Genomic DNA, 21,173 nt, shown 5'->3' with positions numbered 1-21,173 from the left:
GCACGCCTACACACACACACATGCAGCTCGGCAGCCATCGAATTAGACGCATGGACAGTATTTATTAACTCCAGCACATCACAACCATGAGTCACCCTCCTCTACATTCAACCAGACACGCACGCACGCACACACGCACGTACGCACACACACAGCATGAGCTGAGAAGCACAAAATGGCACCTGTGTGTGGAGAGAGAGGACAGCAGCAGAACAACTGTGAGCATTAAGCAGAGGAAGATGGAAATATGAACGACATTCTTGCACACAGCATGAAAATTCGACATATTTACAAAAAAAATTGCCATTTCAACTGTTAGAGATTTAGACACACACAAATTAGGTTTATTATCCACACAAATGCAGAGTCCTTGCAGAAATCATGAAATGATCCCATTTTGCATCTGCATCCACACACACACACACACACACACACACACACACACACACACACACACACACACACACACAAACCTGAACAGGCCTCACAGAGCTTGTTTCCATCTTCAAATGAGATGTCATAAAACGCACACAGAGCAACATTTATAACATTGAGACAGGTCTTTGGTCGCTCACCGTTTGGTCGCCCATCCATGGTCCAGAGAGCCAGCAGCCCATCGTGATGGCAACAGAGGACAGCTGCCTTGGTTCCTGTGAAAATCAACAACACTGCTGCTTCCTACAGCAGATCGTCTCTTCCTCCTCCTCCTCCTCACTCTCTCCGTCGATCTCTCCTCAGTGTGCCTTACACTATCACTCTCTCCTCGACATCTGTCCAGTCCTCACTGTCCTCCTCCCTTTTTGTTCTAAATATCCCTCTTTCTTCCTATTTTCATGTATTTCTTCAGCATCTCTATTCTTGCACCTCCCCCTCCTTCACAGCTCCAGATTTTAGCATCCTGCACACACATACACACGCACGCACGACCGCATGCACGCACGCACTCACTCATGCATGGATGCAGCGCTGCAAACATAAAAATATGCGCAGGCTGACAGAGAGGGAAACACACACAGTCACAGAGTGAGGATGGTGTCTGATTGGTGGCCTTTTAAGGGTCATCAGCCAATCAGATGCAGTGGTCTCCCTCTGGATGTCTTCCTCTCTGACTGAAACTCCTCAGCGAAGCTTCAACATGTGCAGAAGGCAGCCTGTACTGCAGTGATACACACAGTAACAGAGAAAACACACCATCCAACAGTCCATCTTCTAGCTATTCATCCAGGAACTTCCACCAGATGCTGCTCAAGGCATGCTCAGAGATGTAGTTCCTCCAGTGTCTACCCGAAGCCAATGTGGACAAATTAATATAAAAAAACAAAAAAAAGAGAGAGAGAGTCCCAATCTGGAAGGGACCTGAGGACACACAGACCTGGTCTAGACAGACCCAGGGAGACCTGATCTAATAGCAAGGTGCATTCACACTGGCAGTTTAGTCCAGATCCATTGTTTCCAACCCCTGGTGTGGAAATAGAAACTATACCTAGGTTGATGTGGCCTACACTGGATACCATGCACAGATGCAAAAAAGTCAGTGTAGCTGCAAAGTCCAGTTTTTGTAATTGTAGAAATTAATACATTTCCGAATCACTGTTACCACAACACAAGTCTGAGTTCAGTGCCGTCAGAATAAGGTAAAGGTTGCAGCACTTACCACAGCAATAATCTGATCAGCTCTCTGCAAATATTTTCCGTCATCCTTCCACTTACATATACAGTATATAAATAGATTAAAATTCAGCAAAAAAAACTTTACATACACCATATAGGCTATTAGGAATAAAACGAGAGTCCCAGTGTAACGCCCAGTCGTTCAGTGGTTGGGCGCTGTCAGATATTATAAAACAAGCTTCAGAATTCATTCTGTATTGACATTAAATGATTAGATTGATTTTAAAATGTGTTAGTGGATTCACTGTGAGAAGGGCGAGTGTCCCTTGCCTTCACAACAAGGGTCATTAATTGGGGCTCGATGCAGCCTATGAGGGAACAGAAAACACTATCTCCTGCTTATCATACTGTCACATTTGTAACCCACTGCTGCTCTCTCTCTCATACACCAAGTGCCAAATATTGCGCACGTGCGCAACTCTTTCTGTAATTGTCGCCGACAGTATATCTGAATGACAAAAAGCCATCACTTTAACAGATTGACGAAGACCACAATGTTAATGTATTTCATGTCTGAAAGGGGCTAACTGCATATGTGCAGTGCCAGAACAGAAGAAAATGATTCCTGTCCACATTAGCTTCTCCAGGTTGCTTTTTATAGAGAACTCGGTCTACACTGAAATGTCTGAAAACAATAAAAACGGCTAAATCTTTTCTTCTTCTTCTCCCTCCTGTCAGCCGGCGCAGCAAATCTGCCAGCCAGCATCTGGTAAGGGGTGGGACAGACAGCCCAGCTGACCAAATCATTATTTCATGGTCGGGATGTCATCTGTCAAAATCAACATAAATACAGTTTAATGACAACAGCTGTGCTGTGTCATTAAAAACATATATTGATGTTTAAAATGTGTAATTACAGAAGAAGTTTTCGATGACAGAAAGTTGTCATCTTCACACAGCGACTAGGCCAAACACACATCCGATTACTCCGCTGAGTTACAGCCCGTTGCAGCTCCATTCAGTGTCCTCATGCTCTCTGTTGTCATCTATACTGTGCTTTAGTGTAGCCAAATTCACAATATAGTTCTCATTTACATACAGTATTTTTCTGTTGCTGTTATCAGAAAATGGAGAGAGCATGAAATAGGGATTTAATCGTGGCTCATAACCACTGCATGTTAACAAGCCATCATTTTGAAAAAATCCTTATTTTAATATCGCAATGTCATCTGACAAAATCAGCATAAATCCAGGTTAATTATGGCATGTATTTTATGTATTCAGATATATTACCGTTTAAAATGAACAATCACAGAGAAAATTTGAGGCGATTAGAGTTTGTCCTCTTAACTGCCTTTTTACTCTGGACAGGGGGGTTAAACAGAGAGAGAAAGATGGATTTACAAATTTAACCAGCTTAATGTGGGCGCTCTTTAAGGGTGCATAGCAAATGGTCAATTGAGCATATTGTGTTCTCCCATTCTTGGGAGTCTGAACTCTTGAGTATAACTACCCAAGTTCGAACTTTCAAGAATGGGAGTGTGAACGTGGTGTATCCCAGATTTAAAGGAAAAAGGGATAATGTCTGTCTATGAGTATCACAAACATCAGAGGGAACAAGGGACATCCTTCCCACTTTAATGTGAACACGTCTCGCGCTCTGATTAGGCAGCAGTCTGGCTCCCACTAAAGTGCCTCCTGAGAGGAAACTACAGGAGAGAGATGTTTCAGATCTACAGAATAAGAAAACATTCCTCTGTGTAAGAGTTACAGCCTCTGCTCTGCAGTCACACACACACGTACACATGTATGTAGGCTTCATTTTATCTGATTCACTGTCAGTGACCCTGCTTTGACTGTTTGGTTGTTATGGTAACCAGTTTGCCTGCCAAATGTGTGTGTGTGTGTGTGTGTGTGTATGTGTGGCTTTGCTAATTCACTGAATTATCTTCTTAAGATGTGAAGAGCCAAATCTTTGCAGAGGAGACCTGCCACCGTGCACAATACTGGTGATACCAGTGATATTGTGGCAGTGCAGATGATAGTAAAGCTCGCGTGTGTGTGTGTGTGTGTGTGTGTGTGTGTGTGTGTGTGTGTGTGTGTGTGTGTGTGTGTGTGTGTGTGTGTGTGTGTGTGTCCTCATGATGATGATGATGATGATGACGGGTGCATCTGGATGCCTGAGCTCTGTCATTTCTGTACTGAAGTACGGGGGTGGAGAGAAAGTGAGCATGTGTCAGACTTACACACACACACACACACTGTAGAGCCTCGGATGCGACACACAGACCTGTCTGTGTCTAAAAATGGAAAGCACTCTTGCTGTTGCTGAGAAGCCACAAGAAGCTTATATATGAGGAGAGTGTACATGCAGAGATTCATATTAACACATGGCGGGTGTTACAAGGGGCGTAATTTAATTAACTCATTTTATTTTTTTTCTTACATCTATGGTAATTCCCACGGGGGACACAGAGACATGTCCCCATCACTTTTCAATTTTTTCAAATTTTTGTCCTCCCACTTTTACTTTTTCACTATTTTGGTTTGATTTCCTGCTAACACTTTATAATGCAGCCCCTGATTTTACGTTGTAGTTTTGTTGTATGAACCAGGTACCAATAAAATAAAACCAGTTCCTAATGGTGCTTAAATGTAGGCACAGTGGAAGAAAACAAAACTATGGGGAACAAGGGGCATTTTAGATGAGAGGAGACATAAATTATACCATAAATTTTTGTAAATACTGGGCACCCTCTGGTTATAGTACTAGGTAAACAAAACTGAAGTTTGGGGAAAATATTGTTAACAACCTTGATCTTATTGTGTAATTAAAGAGAAAAAAGGGGAGAACAGCCAAGATTATATTACAGCCTACATACTTTGTCATTACTGTGTAATATAAAATATACACTGTAGTTTCGATCATTAACAAAACACCTGTAAATCCCTGTAAATCACAGGCCATATTGTTAAGTGTTACAGATTTCCTCACTCAAATGTGAGGAAAACAGTGTCATCTGACAGTCCAGCTGCCAAAATCCAGATGAGAGAAGAGAGGAGCTGATAAGATGTTGATACACTCATCGGACTCGGACAAATCGTTGTTATACAGATAAAATAAAAAGATATAACGTGCTCATAAATGAGCTTTATGGACGCTGGTAGGCGGAAGCTAAGTTATCTGGCTTGACATCTACCATGCAGCTATGAGAGTGGGATCAGGCTTCTCATCTAATTCTCGCAGATGCCAGTTCAGTGAATGGAATACCCAGAAGTTGTTCCCATAATTTACACAAATACTCATGAAGATAGGAAGGAATAAGATGGATAAAGAGTTTTCACCTGGTCGAGAAACAGTCATTTTTGGTATAATATAATGAATAAACAGTAATAATAACAATTAGCAAAGATAGAATATTTTAATTAGAGGGCTTTAGGGATGCTGCAAGGCAAGTTTAGTTAGCGGGCCTGGCTCTGTCCACAGGTGTTTCCCCTGATAATCTAACCAGCTGCTGGTCATAGCCTTTTAATTATCGTACAGAGAGAAGAATGAAATTAATTTTCTCATCTATATGTTGACACTTGCAAGCTCAATGCAATATAGTTTTAAAAAAACACATGGAAATGGGCAATAGCAAAGCAAATCAATAAAACATCCTGTGAAGGAAAAGTTGGTTTATCATTTCTTCACTTATGGTGATTCTCCTATAGAAGTTTCAAGGTCTCTTCCGGGGGCCTTAGACAGATGTTTTATGGTTCCTGGGGGGCCCACCTATGGAGCAGCCTGTCACCGTACCATAAATGGAAATAAGCCAAATTATGCCTGACTGAGGTTCAATTTATGGCCAGTGCGCGGACAGCGCATGAACACTATATTTGTTTCTATCTTATTCGATGATGTGTTTGAGTTGTAGTAAAGAAAACCAACTAAGTTCTTTGTCTCAAAAACACTAGAAAGACGATTGCAAGACTCTTTCTTTTGAGAGAGGCCTTCCTTTGACTTCTTGTGATAAGGTTTGTTTGCCTCCTATATTGTAACTTACAATGTATTTCACTGTAACCCTATCAGTGTATACCCTATTGTGTGTTCAAATGTGTTCAGAGTCCTTTACTCTTTTTAATAATTTGAAAACACCTTCAGCATTTAGAAAAGGCGCTGCAGAGTGAGAAAACAACCAAATACAGAAAACACAAAATGCAGGACGTTGAGCTCTTAGGGCCACTGTAAACATATCCAGTGCTCAGTATTACCCAAAATGTGGAACTATTCCTTTAAAAACCTCGTCTTTCCCCCCCTTTTTTTTCTCTTGCGCTTTTAGTACAGTTTGTCTGGAATAGGGACCTGTACAGCAACCAGGTCAACGCATGGGCGACGATGATTGGTCGGATTGTCATAGCAGCGCTCTGATTGGTCAGTTTATCAGCCGCACTGAGGTCGGCTGACGGCGCAGCGATCGACAACACAACTTTTGACTCTGACAGCTTTAACTCCACGCCGCTCGGCTGGTTAATCACTGAGCAACTCATTTCACCCTTCAGTTTAGTGCTGAGGTTCCGTGCGAAGGAGCGCTAATATCAGACACTTCGAACACGTTTTTCACGAACTATTACCCCGACATTGAAATACTTTTGTGACGGAGTGCGCTCTGTTAGCTTAGCAGGCTAACTTCACACTGGAATCACAGCTAGTTATCTAGCTATTACCTGTTAGCTGACAACTATCAGGAGCCACGGAAGCAGCCACCGAGACACAAGGTAACACAGGAGACCCAGGGGAACTTAGCACCCGTTAACTACATTGACGTTATTAACTGGCTTGTTTTGAAGGTTTGCTTAAACCAGCAACGAACGCTCGTTTGTTTTAGTCTGGCATGGACAGAGCCGGACCACATCGGTGTTGTAGCCCCCTTAGTAGCTAATAAACTACAAATCAAACTGGACACTTGATGAGCCATCAACTACACCCGTTAGGTGAACAAAGTTAGGAGTCAGTATGTATAAAATGTGTCAGGACCGGTCTGAAAAATGGTCCTAAAATGTGACTAATGAGTCAAACAGTTCTTAGCAGAAACTAGGACTCAGGAGTTGTTAAAAGTTGCTCTATTAAATGAGTTGAAGATGTTAAATGAGTCTTTAGTCTGTAAAGATGCTAAAAATGTTTGAGTATGAATCAATTACAACTTAAAATCGAGAGTCGACCTTAAAATTAAACATTTACTTAAAAGTTTATACTGACAGGTCTGTATATTCAGAATCAATTGTATTAGTCATTTCTATTTTTTCTTATTCATTGTCTTTCAAAATCACCAGGATTCTTGTATTTCATATCCATGCAGATATAATAACTTTTTGTAATGTATATAGCTGTGGTAAATGTTACCTGTGAGTATTTGATTGTATTCATGCTTAATGTAATGAACTGGATGATCTATTTGTTAATGTTGTGTGTTTTTTTGTTTGTTTGTTTGTTTGTTTTTTTTACCGTATCATACAATTACAAAATATAGATGTTGTGTGTCCACTCCCTCTTTGTTTTAACACTGCTTGCTAGTGTTGAATGGTGGAGGGGAAGATTCTATGTTATCCTAAAAATTGACCAGGATAGGAGTCATTTACATCTCGCCTGAAAAGTACGACCAAAGTTGCGTGAGTCTGAGAATTTTTGGCCAGTAGGACCGATTTCTTACTTCTTACCAACAGCAATGCAAACCAACAGTCGTTTGTAGGTCAAAGTACAGAACTGTCAGCTGGTTAACCTGCCTGCCCTTCTTTTCTTCCTCCCTCACAGCATGAACTGCCCTCCCACCAAGCGCCTCCGACGCCTGAACCACGAAGTAGCGACGGTGGTGGCCTTCAGTGACCCATTTGGAGATGACGAGGACTTCACCCAAGACGACTTGGATGAGATCGACGTCATCGCCTCACAGGCCATTGCCTCGGGTTCTGCAGGGGCGGGGCTCGGGTCTAAATCAGAAACCAAACCGGTAGAGTCGGCCCAAGGGTTGGCTTGGCCGCCGTCTGCAGGGCAGAGCAAACCTCTGAGCAGAGCCACATCAAAACAGAGCAAAGAGAACACGTTTGGGTTCAGCATCAGCAACAGAGGGAATGCTGGGATAGCAAGCAGAGAGCCTCTTGGTGAGTTCAGAGCAGAACTGAACATCAGTTTTCACTGATCATTTTCCAAAACATTAATCAGTTTTCAGGTTGATTTCCATTCTTCCAGGCAGCCATTGATTTGACTTTATTTATGTTATTGTTGGACTGAAGCAGCAGTGAAAACAAACTGCAACAGTGGAAGATAATTATTTATTCCTTCACTGGCGTCAGATGTGAATATTCAGGGGTTTAAACAATTACTGTGAAAACACATGCAAATATATCTGTCCAGGTGCTGAGTCCAAAAAATTGTAACTGCTAATTTCATCCCATCTGATCCTGTTAAATTTCTTCCTCAACACATTAAGTAAAGTGTTTTGGCTCTTTGTCTGGTACAGCCAGTCTGTTCATCTGAATGTAACCAAGAGCCAATTTGGTTTTGAAATGTGCAAATTTTAAGAGGCACAGTTAACAGTGTTGTGTCCCTTGGTTGATAGGATTCACAAACACAGATATTTCAAGTTATTAATGAAGTTTAAAGCAGAATGAAAATGATTGATTTACATGACAAAAAAAAATTTCAGTCTGTAATAAATGCTTAATTATAATCTTCACAGTAATCTGAAAAATCAAAAAGGAGATAAACAACATATGTTGGAACTTGTTGGGACTGAGAAAGTAGTCCTGGAGAAACAGCAGTTCAGTGGCATTAGTGTGAAGGGATGTTTAGGGGTAACATGAGCACAGTCAGTGGGAAAATGTGGAAGAGGCAAATGAATGAAGATCCACAGCTGAATGGAGTTTTAGACTCGTCTGTTGAAGTTCAAAATGTTTCTTCTTGAATTACAATTAGCAATCAATATGAACCCATACATGTAAGGAAAACACGGACAGTAGCTGAACAGGATCAGAAAATTATTAATTGAGTGTCTGGTAAGTTTATAAATCAGTTTGTCTAATCAGTTGTGTGCTGTCACAGTAAATGCACATAGTGTCAGCTGTTAACTTGTGCGTACTGTTGCATTTTTGAGTACTGCACCAAGTTGTATTGATACACGTCCTTACTGTGTTAAAACCTGCAGAACCGCTGCAGCGTCTTTTGACAAGCAGCTGTCAAGTGAAGGTCAATCAGCTAATACAGTGAATGGCGGTTTTGGCGTTGAACGCGTTGACAAAATTCTGTTGTTTTGTGTTTTTAGGTAACGGGCAGCAGCAGTTCGGGTCGGACCGAGAGGACTCCTACAGTCTGCTGGAGGCCCAGCATGCAGAGTTGAAGAGGAAGGTGAGAATCACTTTATAAATCTTAACAGAAGGTGACCAACTGAATAGGATCAGTAGGAGAAGTCAAGAGAAAGCAGCAGTTGGAAATCATAGAGAAGGACAGCTGCATTTGATGTTGCATTTGCACACAAAATTCCGGCATGAATAAATTGTTATTTTTAAGTTTTCTGTAACTTCATATTTTTGTTTAGCAGGGCTCCTGTGAAGTGGCTTTAAACCACTGAGAGCCATAATCCATTAGCAAAACACTGTCATAAACAGGAGCCAGCTCAGTGTACATGAAACTGGTGTTGACCTTGTAACATCTGTCCAGGGACTACAAATGAAAAGTTGTCTTTTGGCTTTAAGGTTGTTAAAGTATCTTATCCCACACTGTCTGACAATATCTTACAGTGTATTCTGTATCAGAAAGTTCCAAGACTTATTTGAAGCTGTATACAAGCTTTGAAGTATTAAAACCCCAAGCTCGGTGTATTTATATAACGGTTCCATTCCATGATGATCTTGTGCTTCATTTGCACATTTCCCCCATATTCAGTCTGACATAATTGGTGGATTTTGAAACTGGAGTATCTCTATTTATTTTATATTTTTTTTACATAAAGTGCTGTGAGTTTAAACTGTGTTTGGCTGCACAGCATACCCACTGGTATGTCACTGCTTGACAATGGGTTTTTTAACAATAAATAGCTCCACCCTTCATCTGAACCGCTAAAGTCTTTTCTTAAAAATGTGAAAGTCGTTTTTGACAGATGCTGGATAAAAATGTCTGTGTGTGTGTGTGTGTGTGTGTGTGTGTGTGTGTGTGTGTGTGTGTATCTGTACACGTTATTAGCTGAGGGAGGTGGAGGAGGAGATTGTTTTGAAGAGCGGGGAGATCCGTGTCCTGAGGGACTCCCTGAAAGCAGCTCAGCAGGAGAAGGAGGCTCAGAGACAGAACCAGATTCTGCTGGAGACTCAGAAACAGAGAGAGCAGAGTGACAGGGAGAAGGAGCTCAACAGGAAGGTGAGGAACAAAACAAACAAACAAAAAATGCTCACATACACAGTTCACACAGTAATATGTTACTTTTTCCTCAGAATAAAATGATAATGACAGGTTGTCTGTGTGCAGGTTCAGTCTCTGCAGTCTGAGCTTCAGTTTAAAGAAGCAGAGATCAATGAGATGAAGACCAAACTGCACAACTCAGACAAAAACAAGACAGCCTCTCCACTGCCTAGAAACAGGTCAGTCATCATCAATATAACTAACAGTTTTGATATTCTATGAAATATTTAATGTTATTTATTAGCACAAACTCCACTCGGTCTCTCATTGAGGATGTGCTGTTTTTCTCTGTCATATATCATTGTAAACTGAATATCGGCAGGTTTTGAACTTCTTTCTTATTTTTTATCTAAACATCAATCTTACACATGAAAATGTTGCTGTTTTCTGCATTGAAATTTTTGTCATTGTTTAATTGAAATGCAGACCTCGGATTGAATCAAACAAGATCTTACAAGTAATTGAAAGTCCTTAAATGTGACGTCTCCTGAGACAGTTTGAGGGAATCCTGGTATTGACTCCTCTTAGGCTACCAAGGAAGAAACTGTTAATCCCTTCATACATTACAGCCAACAGTTAGTGGGTCAGAGGTCACAGGTCACACTGTAGTAGACGAAACAGTTTGGAGCCGTGACTTCAGAGTTAACCTGAATGACTGACCGGTGCGTGTTTAAATCGATTCATCACCCAGTATCTGAATGATTGGCTGTCATCTGCTCACCCCAATCTGAGAAGCTGTTCTCTCTTTCTCTCTGCTCTCAGTCCTAAAGTGCTGAGCTCTCTCGCCCAGTTGCATCATGGGAGCAGCAGCAGCTCCTCCTCCTCTCCAACAGGAAATGGTTTCATCACCAAGGAGATGTTTGGAGCCCAGGTCCCGTCCAGAACGACACCGGTGAAGACGCCGATGAAGACACGGAGAGATGGTGGGTCACATGATGAGGGTGACGACTGTTGTGGTGGTGACACAGATGTGTTTATGAGGACTTTGAGGATCACTGAATTTTGATTGACGTGTCTGTCCGTCTGTCCGTCTGTGTGTCCGTGTGTTTGTGTGTGTGTGTGTGTGTGTGTGTGTGTTTGTGTGTGTTTCAGCAGACAGAGGGGCGTCCGGCAGCAGATCTGGTGAACACAGACAGGAAGTGTCTCATCCAGACCCCTTCTTGTCTGTCAGACCTGCACACCTGCAGCACCGAGGTCAGTCAGGCAGTTTGTCAGTCTGCAGCACCTCTTCAAAAGAATTAATGTAAATAAATAATCTGGAACACATTTAAATGTTTCTAATTTTCAAAATAGTCAGTCAAAAAATAAAGTCAATAGACTCAGCCCACTCATACTTGTAAGGTGCTTTATCCATTAGTTACATTACAAACATAGAGGATTCAAATAACAGAATTTAAATATGTTCTTTGACACTGATGAGTTCAAAAGAAAAATGTTCCTGCTGTTTTACCACTTTTTTTGTGGTAAACTACCAGTCATTGAACCTACCCAAGACAGATAAATATCAGTACCACTACCTATGGACTGATACTGGACCAGTTTATCAGGTCAAACACACAGATCATCTGTAAAATTAAAGCTTGTGTTCTTCACCTACAGAAACAGCATCAGGAATGTTACAGATGTTACGGAACAGTTTAGGGACTTTGATGTCGTGTCTTTTGTGTGTGTGTGTTTGTGTTTGTGTTTGTGTGGGTGTGCATTCTGTGTTGTCCTCCAGGTGGCGTCCTGCTTGGATTGTTGCTGCAGCAGCCTCTGTCTCCCAGCGGCCTCAGCCTCTGTCACCTGCTGTCTATGAGTCTGACAGACATCAACCTGACATCCAGGTAAACACCCTGCGCTGTAACCATGACAACCTGGACGTTAATGGAGTGTAATATGTGTATATACAGTATATAAAATAATATATGTATATTACAGTGCTGTAGCAGTTAGAGGGTAGGTATTGGCGAGATGACTGGTGTGGCAGGTAGGATCTGGGTCAGAGGGTGAAAAAGCAGCACTTACTCCTCCCTCATTACTGCCGTTAAAGTGCCTTTGAGCAAGGCATTCAATTCCTAACTGTTGCTGTGAAGCAGCACAGTCACCAGCAGATCACACATAACAGGATTCAAACTCTAAATAAAGAGTTCCCCCATATTTATAACATATGAACTGTTAGACTAACTGATGTGTTGTTGTTTGGTGTGTTGTGTTGTATGTCATGTGTTCAGCGGGCCGTCAGCAGGCTTTCTGCTCCACTCAGATGCAGGAGCGAGTGTCAGTGGAGGTGGCGCTCCCAGAGCTGCTCTGAGCCCGGTCCAGAGTCTGGCTATAACTGGACTGAACATGCTCAGTCAAAGCCGAGCAGCGGCTGCAACGGGCAGCAGAAACAACAGGTAGACCGACTGTCCGAGGATGCTACACCTGCTCCCCTGAAACTTCACAGACTTTGATACAGTGTCCGCTGCTCACTGAAGAATGCATTTCAGTGGGCAGCGGAGATGGAACCACAGAACGGGTCACCTGCTAAACCGTTCTGTGGACAGCAGAGCCCCCTTGTGGCCAAATCGTGCAACAGCCGCACTGCAATGACCACATGGCAAAACGCCGTAATGCGGTCAAGTGTTAATGGAATATAATATAGACCAGTGGTTCCCGAGGTGGGTGCATTAAGGATGAGCCACGGGTGCCACAAGATTCATTCTTTTCCATTTTTATGCTGTGCATTGTTAATAACTTTCTGCCATATAGAAACAATGAGACATCATTTCCTTTGACTACATTGTTTTACACATCACAACTGAAGAGATGAACATTAAAAATCAATATCATTTATTAACAGCTCTGACAATCATGTAGTGAAAAGACGTGGAAGCTCACAGTAGCCGGTTGTCGTACTAATGTAACATATTTTCCGACTTGTGAGTTTTCCAGTTAGAGTTCATAGCGGTCAGAGAGAGCAACTGTCAGAGCAGTGATGGAAAGATGTATCAATGTAAACAGCTTAAATAAATCAATAGATGAACAAGACAGAGGTCCATGGTGTTATTTAGAGCTTATAAGGTTCCACATGTTGTGGGGGTTGGTATTGGGGCTGCCATGAAAAAAGAATCAATACGAAAATGTGCCGTGATTTTAAAGAAGTTTGGGAACCTCTGATACAGATTTAGTGTTATTGATTATCCAACTTGGGCAACTAACATTTATCTGAGCTCAAAATAAAAACAAATCTCCATGTGTGTGTAGGTCATGTCCCGGAGCTGTCCTTCTCCTCCCTCTGTTGGACCTTCACCTTTCTCGACTATGCCAGGCTCTGGACTCACTACGTACCGACTCCGCTGGCAGCAGAGGTTCAGACTCTACAGCGGCCAGCTCCCTCCCGGCAGGCCATGCTGCTCCCACTGCCGGACCGGGAAGACTTGAGGAGACTGGTTTGTCTGGTTTCAGTGTGGAGGACGCTGGTTCGGCTGCTCTGCGACTCTTCTGCCTGCTGCTGGCCCACAGCGATGAGGTGGTGATACAACAGTAGTAACAGAGACGCCTGTAGTGACTAAGCAAACATATAACTCACAAACCAGATGTTACATCACAGTGGTTTTATCCTGATAAATAGACGTCTGTCTCAGAGGAACAATCGTTCTCCCATTTAAGTACAACACTGTGCAATTCTAACACTATTGCATCTAGAGCTTCTTTTACTTTTTTCTTGATTTTAGGCTTGTCGACACAGTGTAACTGTGTCTTTGAGCCGCGGTTGACATTGATTTAGGGCTGCAACTAACGGTTATTTTCATAATCGAATAATTTGCCAATTAAATTCGCGATCAGTCGTTTTGTCTATAAAATATTAGAAATTAGAAAAAGAAGAAGAAAAAAGGGTTAGGGTTGTTTGTGCACAGTTTACACAGCTAATGATCATTTGCCTGTTGAATATTTGACCTTTGACTTTTGTTTTGCTCCCCAGGTTGTGGAGGCTGTGTTGTCAAAGGAGAGTCAGAGCAGAGTTACAGAAGACAAGGTACAGACAGAAACACACTGATCGACGACTCACACACGCACTCTATTTTTCAACTTTATTGTACTCTATCTAACTTAATAAACTTTCCTTCTTCACATTCATTACAGTAAAGTTGGCGATATATAAATATACATTTTGAGAAATAAAACTACATATTTTTTGTGTTTGTCTCAATAACACGATTACTGATCTTAACCCTCCTGGACAGAGATTGTTCACTTGAATTTCCCCTTTCAAGAGAAACATTTCGGTGAAATCCTCCTCCCTTCCTGCCTCTGGTTGTAGACTGAGCCCTCTGCTGCAGGTGTGGGTCTCTGCTCCCAGAATGCCTTGCTGCAGTCAGTGTTACGGCTGTGTGAAGCTGGACTTTGTGGCAGCAGCAGCCCACAGAGGGAGGAGCTTGTCCTCAGTGCCATGAAGACACTGTGTGTCCTAATTGAGAGGACACCACAAACACACACTGACAGGTACACGCGCGCACAAACATATACACACACACACACACGCGCACACACACATTGACAGGTGTGACAGCAAACAGGCTGTTTTAATTTCACATACATTTAGTTATCAGTTCCCTGATCAGTAACATTACATACAACCAGCAGTCAGGAGGTCAAAGGTCACAATCGAGCTGATCATATGTAACAACAGATTTTTACAAAACAAGAGGAGATTTGTTCAGTAAAAAAACAGACTCAGTGGATGAAAATGACTCTAACTTTTGTTTGAAGACTTTATTGAAAGTAACAACACATGGAAATTGAGATATAACATAAAAAACACAGTGATCATTCAGTCTATAAGGAACCATTTTATAAATTTTAGATCAAGACATTTTCAATCCTATGTTGCGCATTGTCTGGCAATTTGAAAAAGAAAAGTCCATTTCACAATCGATCTCATTATCGTTACAGCAGCGTAATTTTGTGAAGTAGTCTGATAATTATTTGTCAATACTATCTTCATTTCAATTTATATTTGGTGAATTATAAATAATGTTTTCGCGTGACAATGGATTTAAATTTTGGGTAACACATTATTTTAACCGATTTTAAATTTACAAGTTCAGCATGTTTTCTTACCAGTACCAACAAAAGAGAATGTTTGAGTTTGTTTCTTAAAGTTGTGAGTTTGCAGGAAGCAGCGAATGTGACATAACACTTCACCCACTCCACCCACTCACACACACACACACACACACACACATTCACACTCTGTTTTAATGCTTCATTTGAAACCTTTGATTCCATTGCAAAGTGTACAGGATAACACATGCGCACATATGATGCAACACCCGGCTGGGTGGAACACTGCTGGAGATAGAGGAGTGGCGGACCAGGGAGTGCATGTGTGTTTTAACATTTTCCACTGACTGTCAGAGGTTATGCAATTTGTGACTGTAAACTACCTGCAGGCATTTACAGCCATTGGGGGTGACAGAACAGAAAGTAGAAATATCTGATGAGAGATAAGTAGCAGACAACCACTTCTAAAAGTTCCTGGAAATTATTATCTGCTGATTTGTTTTAAAAAAAAAAAAAAAAAAAAGTTTGTAAGAACAGAGCCCACAGCACAGAGATGATTCGCCCTTTGAACCTGATCAGTGTAGTTTGTAGTTTGAGTCAAAACTTTGTCAGTTCTCAACATACAGACTACATGCCATCGATGTCCAGACAAAAAAGACCCCCTTTTAACTTCAGGTCTTAACACATAATCTGATGATTATGATGAATTAGCAAAGACAAAGAGTTCTATCAGCCTGACCTTTCATGATGCATAATTACCAATATGGATATCAGCCATTGTATCGTTAGTATTTTTTTCAACTGTTACATATAGTAAATATATATACTGGGCAGGCCCTGCTTTTCTCTTTAGTTCTCATAGTGATTCATTCATCAGTTTCTTCAGTCTGACCAACTGTCCAGAAACAAAAAGAGATTCAAAGAAACTGCAACTACTCCAGATTTTTTGTTTTTTAATGAAATGACAAATGATTAATTGAAAAATAATTAATTGATCCTTTCAGCACTGAGTGTATTAGTTTACTGCGGAACCACCCCTAACCTCTCTCTCTCTCTCTCTGTGTGTGTCTCAGGTTGCAGTGTGTGTTGCAGGTGGTGTGTGTGTGTTTGTCGGCAGACAGCAGGTTGCAGACAATTTCAGAGTGTGTGTCTGTCCTCATGTCATTGTCCGACCACAGGACGCTGGCTCAGCAGGTCTGCTGTCAGCACGGTGAGGCTTCGTCCACTAGTGATTCAATATCATTTGTATACCATGTAACCATTCTGTGCTGTTTGTTGTAATGTTTTTTATCTGTATTTTGCTTCAAATATTCACTCAGTTACTTAAGTTTCTGCTCTGCGTGATTTGAATAAACAGAAGAATTCACTGCAGCTGAACTTCAGTGAGTTTGTTTGTTTTTCTTTAGACCCCTGTGTTTTCCTGAAGTTATTCCAATTTATCAGAACCAGACCAGTCAACCAGGCGACACACACAGACTGGATTCTGCTGGACCTGCAGGTAGCGCAAACGCATGCCCACATACATACGCACACACACACTGCAGAGACATATTTTAGTCCTACAGGAGATGTAGATGAAAATCAGCAGCGTTATGTCTTAGTATGTTTTAAGTGAACTTTTTCGTCCAGCCCAAACACATGTAAAGACAAAATGCTTCTACATTTTCTGAATCCCCTGATGAAAGGAGGGGGTGAAAAGCCTGCTGTCATAGACTTGGATCCCATGGCTCATCGAAAAAAAAAAAAAAAGACACTGTTAAGATGATCCAACAAGCACTTCGACTGAAGCCTGGTAACATTTCTTCCACTGTGTATAGCCGACTGTCCGAGGCGGCCTCAGCAGAAATTCAGCTTGACATTTTGGAATCATCAGTTGACCTAGTTCACCTGGGCTATAACAGCTGGCCCAGCTGCTTATTAGGGCTGCAGTTATCAGTTATTTTCACTATCAAGTAAACTGCATTATATATTTCTCGAATAATCGTTCAGTCTATAAAATGTAAAAAAGTAACGAAAAACCATCCATTATTTCCCAAACCCCAAAGTGATGTAATTAATTTACTATCATATATAATGAAGACAAGCAGCAAATGATCATATTTGAGATGCTGGAACCAGAAAATATTATTGGATATATTTATTGCATCAACTGAATCAACTGCAACTGAATCCTTGCATCCTCCCTGCATTGTCTTCTTTTCATATTGCAATGTGCAACACCTGCAGCGCACCTATACCTCACATCCATGTATTAGTTCCATTGATTTTGTTGATTCCCATATCCTGTTGTTTACTTTAGTTGACTTTTATTTTGATTAATTGAATTGGTTTAAACTTACCTCCTGCTTGGACTCCCTTATTGTCACATTACATGAGCCAGTTTGTGAGGTGCACACTAAGTTCTGTAGACCTGTGAGCAACACACATAATACTAAATAACAGCCAAGAGTGACAGAATAAAAAAAGTTAGTTAACAGCTCTCTCTCTCTCTCTCTCTCTCTCTCTCTCTCTCTCTCTCTCTCTCTCTCTCTCTCTCTCTCTCTCTCTCTCTCTCTCTCTCTCTCTCTCTCTCTCTCTCTCTCTCTCTCTCTCTCTCTCTCTCTCTCTCTCTCTCTCTCTCTCTCTCTCCCTCTCTCTCTCTCTCTCTCTCTCTCTCTCTCTCTCTCTCTCTCTCTCTCTCTCTCTCTCTCTCTCTCTCTCTCTCTCTCTCTCTCTCTCTCTCTCTCTCTCTCTCTCTCTCTCTCTCTCTCTCTCTCTCTCTCTCTCTCTCTCTCTCTCTCTCTCTCTCTCTCTCTCTCTCTCTCTCTCTCTCTCTCTCTCTCTCTCTCTCTCTCTCTCTCTCTCTCTCTCTCTCTCTCTCTCTCTCTCTCTCTCTCTCTCTCTCTCTCTCTCTCTCTCTCTCTCTCTCTCTCTCTCTCTCTCTCTCTCTCTCTCTCTCTCTCTCTCTCTCTCTCTCTCTCTCTCTCTCTCTCTCTCTCTCTCTCTCTCTCTCTCTCTCTCTCTCTCTCTCTCTCTCTCTCTCTCTCTCTCTCTCTCTCTCTCTCTCTCTCTCTCTCTCTCTCTCTCTCTCTCTCTCTCTCTCTCTCTCTCTCTCTCTCTCTCTCTCTCTCTCTCTCTCTCTCTCTCTCTCTCTCTCTCTCTCTCTCTCTCTCTCTCTCTCTCTCTCTCTCTCTCTCTCTCTCTCTCTCTCTCTCTCTCTCTCTCTCTCTCTCTCTCTCTCTCTCTCTCTCTCTCTCTCTCTCTCTCTCTCTCTCTCTCTCTCTCTCTCTCTCTCTCTCTCTCTCTCTCTCTCTCTCTCTCTCTCTCTCTCTCTCTCTCTCTCTCTCTCTCTCTCTCTCTCTCTCTCTCTCTCTCTCTCTCTCTCTCTCTCTCTCTCTCTCTCTCTCTCTCTCTCTCTCTCTCTCTCTCTCTCTCTCTCTCTCTCTCTCTCTCTCTCTCTCTCTCTCTCTCTCTCTCTCTCTCTCTCTCTCTCTCTCTCTCTCTCTCTCTCTCTCTCTCTCTCTCTCTCTCTCTCTCTCTCTCTCTCTCTCTCTCTCTCTCTCTCTCTCTCTCTCTCTCTCTCTCTCTCTCTCTCTCTCTCTCTCTCTCTCTCTCTCTCTCTCTCTCTCTCTCTCTCTCTCTCTCTCTCTCTCTCTCTCTCTCTCTCTCTCTCTCTCTCTCTCTCTCTCTCTCTCTCTCTCTCTCTCTCTCTCTCTCTCTCTCTCTCTCTCTCTCTCTCTCTCTCTCTCTCTCTCTCTCTCTCTCTCTCTCTCTCTCTCTCTCTCTCTCTCTCTCTCTCTCTCTCTCTCTCTCTCTCTCTCTCTCTCTCTCTCTCTCTCTCTCTCTCTCTCTCTCTCTCTCTCTCTCTCTCTCTCTCTCTCTCTCTCTCTCTCTCTCTCTCTCTCTCTCTCTCTCTCTCTCTCTCTCTCTCTCTCTCTCTCTCTCTCTCTCTCTCTCTCTCTCTCTCTCTCTCTCTCTCTCTCTCTCTCTCTCTCTCTCTCTCTCTCTCTCTCTCTCTCTCTCTCTCTCTCTCTCTCTCTCTCTCTCTCTCTCTCTCTCTCTCTCTCTCTCTCTCTCTCTCTCTGTCTCTCTCTCTGTCTCTCTCTCTCTCTCTCTCTCTCTCCCCCTCTCTCTCTCTCTCTCTCCCTCTCTCTCTCTCTCTCTCTCTCTCTCTCTCTCTCTCTCTCTCTCTCTCTCTCTCTCTCTCTCTCTCTCTCTCTCTCTCTCTCTCTCTCTCTCTCTCTCTCTCTCTCTCTCTCTCTCTCTCTCTCTCTCTCTCTCTCTCTCTCTCTTTCTCCCTCTCAGTTGGTTCAGACAGTGGTGATTGTCTTCCATCGGCAGTGGTTGGATCTTCGTGGATCTCAGGAGCCGACAGACTCAACGGGTCGGTAAAGCGTGAGACTAGAGAAGTGCCCAGTTATGTCTCTAAAAATGTTTATGACACTGACTGAAGCTGCCCCTAAAATAAAAAATTGTTCCTTCAGGCCTGCCCGAACCCCCTTCACAGTGCTCCACCCCCTCATTGCCCTGGTGGCGCAGCCCGGGGGCATCTCTGCTCAGAGAGTGTTTGCTGCTGCTGCACTGGCTGTTGCTGCGTCACGGCAGCTTCTCAGAGAGCTGCAGGCCGTTGCTGCACATGTACGACCAGGTGATCCCCGCCGTGCGAGACACGCTGAGGAAGATCCCCGAGCTGAGCGAGAGCGAGGGTACACACACACACACACACACACACACTACACACTCAAAGGCACACACACACAATGTTATGTGCTGAAAAAAATGTTCTGAAAGTTCATCTTGTGACTGCTGCTCCACCTAAGACTTTTCAGTGAGGAAGGAGAGATCGTGTGTCCAGCGGTTTAACTTTTGAAATGAAAAATGTTTGCATTTTCAGTTTCTGGGTTTTTTTTAAACGAGGGTGGAGGAGTAGATTTAATATAAAGAATTTTTTAAATATGTAGTTGAACTTTTTCATTGAAAACCATGTGACCGTCTGCTTTAACAATCTACTTCTTTAACAATCTGCAAACGTCACTGCAGCTGAACTCGCTGGAGTTGTTTTTATGTGAGGTAACATGAGGGATGCTGTGGCACTAAAAACTGAGTCGGGCGGAGTGACTGAATGATTGCAACAGATCCAGAAACTCTGAATCCTATAACGACACACTGACAAAGAAACTGTATTTAATGTGGGTCGGTTACATCAGGTCAGAGTTGGTGCGTTCCTTTTTTACACCACCATAGTCATTTCTTTTTTGGAACCAACTTCTCCACAGCAGAGCCACCAGCAACATACTTTCACTCTCAGCCGTGTGTTGCTACTGCTGTACATGATCAAGGAGTAAATACGTCCCCACATCACAATGTTTTTAATATTGTCGTAGGACACATTTTTATCACATTGAGATTTATACATGTAATATCATATAACATTATCTGGCAGAATCCTAACCTGGGATGTTTGTGTGTCTGCTTACTTTTGGCCATATAATGTAACATCCCCAAGGACTCTGAAGTAAAGACTCATGTTTTCCACTTCCTGTTTCCTGTCTGTCAGAGCTGGCATTGGAGGAGATCTGTCGCTCAGAGGGCGACGACACTGATGACATGGACACTGATACTGGTTCGTGACTGATCCCATCAGAGACCAGTGAACAGACATGAGAGACAGTTTACTGACTTTCGGACTGAGACGAGGACAGAACGGAGAATCTGTTTTCGGTCAAACATTTCTGAGATAAAGTGAATGTTGGAGAGAAATGAAGGATCCTAAATGAAGTGATGAGAGGTCACAGGATTTAGTCTGCTGTCTAATTTAATGGATTTAACAATAAACCACGAAGGTGAGAAAAACTGCTGCAGTCAGTGTTCATGTTCACCTGCTGTATATTCTGTCTTTTCTTCTGTATTTCTTCACCAACTCCTGTCCTACCTGTCCGTACTCTTCTTTAACAGTCAGGGGCCGCTGTTACTTCTCTTGGACATTTGTTTAACTTTTAGTGAGGTTACACTTGCTGCTAGGATTGGGTATCATTCCAAGACTATTAATGTCTGTACCTGTACGAATACCTTGAATAGAATACCATTTCGACGACACTTTTTTTGTACTGGTCTAACAAAACATTTC

The 21,173-nt window shown here is 42.4% G+C and overlaps 1 protein-coding gene across 1 annotated transcript; it reads left to right on the top strand.

Annotated features, from left to right (window-relative positions):
• The first annotated feature begins 6,031 nt into the window (after positions 1-6,031).
• On the top strand, positions 6,032-20,899 carry LOC120783467 (ATR interacting protein). Its single transcript, XM_040116515.1, has 17 exons — positions 6,032-6,369; positions 7,403-7,749; positions 8,910-8,992; positions 9,827-9,997; positions 10,106-10,218; positions 10,802-10,962; positions 11,132-11,233; positions 11,760-11,865; positions 12,253-12,417; positions 13,268-13,532; positions 13,986-14,039; positions 14,325-14,506; positions 16,141-16,277; positions 16,474-16,667; positions 19,352-19,430; positions 19,531-19,752; positions 20,604-20,899. The coding sequence occupies exons 2-17, from the start codon at positions 7,404-7,406 to the stop codon at positions 20,675-20,677; spliced, it is 2,454 nt and encodes an 817-aa protein (XP_039972449.1). The 5' UTR covers positions 6,032-6,369; position 7,403; the 3' UTR covers positions 20,678-20,899.
• Positions 20,900-21,173: the final 274 nt, after the last annotated feature.

Source organism: Xiphias gladius, chromosome 21 (genome assembly GCF_016859285.1).
Source record: "Xiphias gladius isolate SHS-SW01 ecotype Sanya breed wild chromosome 21, ASM1685928v1, whole genome shotgun sequence".
Lineage (NCBI taxonomy): Eukaryota > Metazoa > Chordata > Actinopteri > Istiophoriformes > Xiphiidae > Xiphias > Xiphias gladius.
Note: the sequence above shows the minus strand (reverse complement) of the source record. Positions and strands in the feature narration are given on the sequence as shown.

Excerpts from the sequence above, each read along its gene's own strand:
- LOC120783467 (XM_040116515.1), top strand. The coding sequence starts at position 7,404 with ATGAACTGCCCTCCCACCAAGCGCCTCCGACGCCTGAACCACGAAGTA. Across the intron at positions 14,040-14,324 it reads GCAGAGTTACAGAAGACAAG|ACTGAGCCCTCTGCTGCAGG; the intron begins GTACAGACAGAA and ends CTCTGGTTGTAG. Across the intron at positions 19,753-20,603 it reads CGAGCTGAGCGAGAGCGAGG|AGCTGGCATTGGAGGAGATC; the intron begins GTACACACACAC and ends CCTGTCTGTCAG.